Raw genomic sequence first — 4,733 nt, 5'->3', positions numbered from 1 at the left:
TGCACGCTGGGAGGAGTAGTTCCCCCCTCACGGAGGCGGACTTTCGGGTGACCGCCCACCCTTCTCCTTAGCTCGTGATTGGGCGAGGGGGTGGGCCGACACAGCCAACCGAAGAAGGACCCTGAGCGGGGGAGGCGGGCGTCGTCGCGGAGCGGCGTGAGCGGCGGCCTATGGGGCGGCGTCGCGTCACGTGCGGGGCGGGGCGGGGGACTGAGGAAGGGGAGGCGGAGGCGGCCTGTGGGGCTCGCTCGGGAGTCTCCAGTCCCGGACGGCGGCGGCGGCGGCGGCGGCGACGCAGCGCTCCAGAGGTCGGTTCCCCGCAGCGGCGCCGCGCGACTCAAGCACGGTGGGACTCGGTGAGACGTCGTCGGGTTTTAGCTCACAATTGGGATTCTGACGCCGCCCCCATTTCCCGCCCCATCTCGGCTTTTAACCTACCCGTAGGTTTGTGGGAGGGAAGGGGGGCGATTCACACGTGCATCATGCGTGTCAGGGAGAGGAATGCGCCATTTGCCTGGGTGGCCTTCACGCGAGTGCGTGTGCGGGTGTTACGCGTGCAAAAATGTATGCGTGTGTGTGTATATAGGGTCGCGGTGCTCATCTCCGTTTCAAAGCCGAAGAGCCAGCGCTGTCCGAAGACGTTTCCGTGGTCATGTGGCCGGCATATATATCATATATATGTGTGTGTATATGTATACATATACACACACACGCACACATATATATACATATATATAGATAGATATAGATATGATTTATATATATTTATGATATATATGCCGTTTACATATATTTATGATATATATGCCGGCCATATGACCACGGAAACATCTAACGAAAATGAGCACCACAACCCTACAGTCAGACTCGACTGGCTTTCAAGCAAGGGAACCTTTACCTTTACTATATAAAGTTCATGTATGTGTGTGTGTGTGTGTGTGTGTGTATAAATATATATATAATATATATGAACTTTAAAACGTAGTATGTTTTAAAAGCAAGTATCCATAGTTCTTCTCACCAATGCTCCCTCTGAGCTGTGGAGTCCTGTGAGCAAAAATTCTACTTTGTGAGCCACTGGCATTAAAGTTGGGAGCAAGCATTTTGGCTACTGCATAAATCAGTTTGCTCTGGAGCCGCATCCTTCCTGAGCTAAGGCAAAAATCTGTGAGCCGGAGGCTAAAAAACTGTGAGCTAGCTCACACTCACTCAGCTTAGAGGGAACACTGACTATATATTTGGTGCCTATTAAGGATGCGTGCACATATATTTGAACGGGGCTTAAAATGTGTGTAGGTTCTGTGGTCTTTGGCCATTTGGTGATAAATAGTGTGATGTAAAACATATGTTCATCTAATAGATTTGATATGTAATGCGGTTGACATTTTAAATCACTATATAATTCCACATGTATAAATTATGCATATATGTGTGTGTGAAAATATATACATGCACATTCATGCAGTACCATGTTGCCCTCGGCATACATGAATTATGCACCTATATATGCGTGATTCATGTACACAGACTCATATTGTATAATTACGAAAGTGTTATATCTGTTTTCGTTTATGCAGAATGTAAGGTATGTGTTAAATATGCATGCCTACAAATTTTGTTTGTATTTTTGCTGGGGTAGCTCAGCATGACTCAACACCCCTCCCCACCCGCACGCATGCTTGAAGGGAAATGTGGTGGGTGTCAAAATGACTCCCCCACCAAAACTGGTGGGCTGTGAACATGGGTCTTAATGGTCTCCTGTTTGTTCTCTTCCAAAAATACTGTGTTAGAGGGGATTTTTGAAATTATACATATGTGCGCGCACATTTTTGTCAGGATAGCTGAATTTGTCTTATGTATGTTGGGGTGGAATCTCCCTCTACACTTGATGAAAAATAACAACTGAGTCCCCGACCTAGATGTGGGGAGTCTTTTCTCTGATCAAGCTGCTTGAGATGCTGTGGGAACCCCCCCCCCCCCCTTAACCTTCTGTTAGAGGGGTTGTTGTGATCCTCTGGGGCTTTTACAGACATGCACGTCCTAGCCTCACGTTGCCGCTGTCAAGTGAAGATTGTGTGTGGGAGTGAATCTGCCCTTAGGAAGGGGGACTGTAATATCAGCCTTCTTCCTGACCCCCCCCCCCAAATCTTATTTAATTTGCCTTTCTTATGTGCCCCCCCCCCTCCATTTGTTTGTCTTAGCTCCCTTATTGCCCCGGTACTTAGGGTCAGGCATTGTTTAACCTAATTTATGTAACGGCCCTCCCGAACTACTTCTTTTAGACCCTTATCTTAGATGTGTTTATTCCTTGACTCTCTGAACACTAGACTGCACTCGTAGATTCATACTGACAAATAGCAGTGTTGATCAGAATTCCCATCTTGCTTATAATTGCGTGTGGACAGTTAAGGTTTGATTAGAAAGAGGTGGCTATAAAGGCATATTGACAGCATCTTCCATTAACTCCCCTAAGCGTTCTGTCTTTCTGCTCTTTTCTTTTCCTGATGCTTGGCTCTGAAGCATGTTCTGTGGTAATCAGCAGTCTAGGTCCATATCAATACCCCCCCCCCCCTCAATTTGTTGTAGCTTTGTAGCATTGCTGACTTCTTTCATGTGACTGATTGCTTCCCCCCTGTTTCTGGATCCTTTTCTGGATCCTCTCCCTTGCATGACGCATGTCACATCATACTCTTTTCCTCCTTGTTAATCCTGAGCCACCTTTTGTTTTTGTGTTAGCAAGATTATAATCACATTCAGCTATTGCAACTCTCATAAACCTGCCCTGAAAGGCTAGGCACAAGTCACCTTCAGACTGCTTTGCTAACTGCCCTGTTTGCAAATACAAAAAGGGTGAGGGAAGTCTGTTAAGATTTGATTAATGGAAATCTGCTGCCCTCTGAATACCCACTTTTTCCAGAGGTATGCTGTTCTGCGTTCAGTGGAGGAAGAGAATAAAGGTTGGGTGGAGTGAGGAAATTAATATTGTGTTGATGTCTTCAGAATTCTAATTAGCCACTTTATTGATCTAGGAAATTAAATCTGGTAGATATAATCCCTTTTACTTAACATATGTGCTTCAGTCAAGGTTCTCAAGAGAGATGAGCCCATGGACCGAGGAAGGGGTTTTTGAAAGAGTATGTCAGAAGGTAGCAATTTTTGTGTACAAAAACTGCAGCGTTGCAGTGCAGGTGGAGTCCAGTTCTTTGATCTGGGACTGATCTTTGCCTTGACCGGGGAGTGGCTATGCTTGCATTCAGCCGGACTTACTGTATGTGTTTATATTGGAGAGGCCAGTCCTTTCAGGCTAGGTGAGCTAGGTGAAGGGTAGACTTACGTGAGCGCTTCTGCAGTCACTGGTCTTATGCCTCCCCCACCCCAAGGGTTGGTTACTCTGTGCACGCATGTAAATAAAGGTACAGCCGTTGGCTAGCCCTGGGTGTGTGGCAGCTGAGAGAATTTAAACTCTGAATTTTCTTCCTGATCATGTAGAAGGAGCTTGCAGAAACAAAGGCTATTTTTTCCTTTCCTTTCCCCTTCAGGATCCTAGCGTATTTCGACAGAAGATTACTTTCAAAGGATGGAAGGCCTGCTGTGATAAGAATCGGTCGTCCTCTGCTTCCTGCCCACCTTTGGAAAGATTTACACTGTCCTAATTCTCCCGAGAGATTGCCTCGGAAAGTTTCCTCTCCTCCTGTACGACTCTCAGCCTTGACTGTATGCTTAGTATGCGGATTGCACCTCTTCACTAATGAGAGGGAGGATGGGGACCCAGGGCAGCCCGGTCAAGAGCTATGATTACCTGCTCAAGTTCTTGTTGGTGGGAGACAGTGACGTGGGCAAGGGAGAAATCCTGGAGAGCCTTCAGGATGGAGCATCGGAATCGCCCTACGCCTACAGCAACGGTAAGCCTTTCAGAATAAAGAATAAAAAGAACTGTAGCTGATATTCTGAGCTGGTGGGGGGTGGGGGGGGTGGGGACCTTTCATTTATAGGATGCGGCTTCGTAGTCTGCTGGAAGCCTAATTTTGTAGGGTGCTGGTGGGGGTCGTTCAAAACCTGAGTATGTTTAAATGGTAGAGTTCCAAGGTGTGCACCCAAAGGACAGCTTGAATCGTTCAGGTTTCCTAACTCGGGCACGTGGGGTGCAGTGCTGAACCCTGCCCCCCTTCTGTGCAACCGAAGGCTTTTTGTGAAGGATGAGAAGCCTGACAGGCCATTAGCAGTTGCAGAAGGGTTGGCCCTGTTAGTCTCGTTTAGCAGAATGAAACAAAAGTCCAGCGGCATCTTAAAGATCAGCGGCGTTTATTTCAGCACGAGCTTTTGTGAATTTTGTCGCAAGCCTATAATTAAGAGCCCAGACGTAGCTCTGCGCTTCTCTCCCCTCCATCTTTCTGTGGTAGTTAAGACTGTCACGCTGCCTGGTCGGGTCCGTGTCCTGTGGCGCTGTGCAATCTGTCACGGCTCTCTCCAGCCATCTTAAATTCAGAATGATGGCCCCCGAGGGGCTCGACAACGGAAAGCGAGCTCCTGTGCCCGCTCTGTTCCTGGGGCTTTTACACTCGCCGTACTCTGGAAGCAAGAGCTCGTGAGGTTCAAACGAGGCATGACAGCAACACCAGTTTAAACCCCGGTCTGCTGCAATTGCAAATCAAGTAGTGAGGTGCACCGTTTTTCTAAGGAAAATGGGCGTGCAGGGGGAAGGTGTAGCCAACTCCCAGTACTTGCCAATTACT

The 4,733-nt window shown here is 47.7% G+C and overlaps 1 protein-coding gene across 1 annotated transcript in view; it reads left to right on the top strand.

The window, feature by feature from the left end:
- Positions 1-238: 238 nt before the first annotated feature.
- RAB40C (RAB40C, member RAS oncogene family) overlaps positions 239-4,733 on the top strand; it is a 45,254-nt gene continuing 40,759 nt past the window's right edge. Inside the window, exons 1-2 of the mRNA XM_015410529.1 lie at positions 239-356; positions 3,540-3,902. Coding sequence (XP_015266015.1) covers positions 3,749-3,902 — 154 coding nt within the window. The 5' untranslated portion in view covers positions 239-356; positions 3,540-3,748. The remainder of the gene's footprint in view (positions 357-3,539; positions 3,903-4,733) is intronic.

Source organism: Gekko japonicus, unplaced genomic scaffold (genome assembly GCF_001447785.1).
Source record: "Gekko japonicus isolate JY-2015 unplaced genomic scaffold, Gekko_japonicus_V1.1 scaffold2713, whole genome shotgun sequence".
Taxonomy (NCBI): Eukaryota; Metazoa; Chordata; class Lepidosauria; order Squamata; family Gekkonidae; genus Gekko; species Gekko japonicus.
The sequence above is the reverse complement of the archived record's forward strand: the minus strand, read 5'-3'. Positions and strand labels throughout refer to the sequence as shown.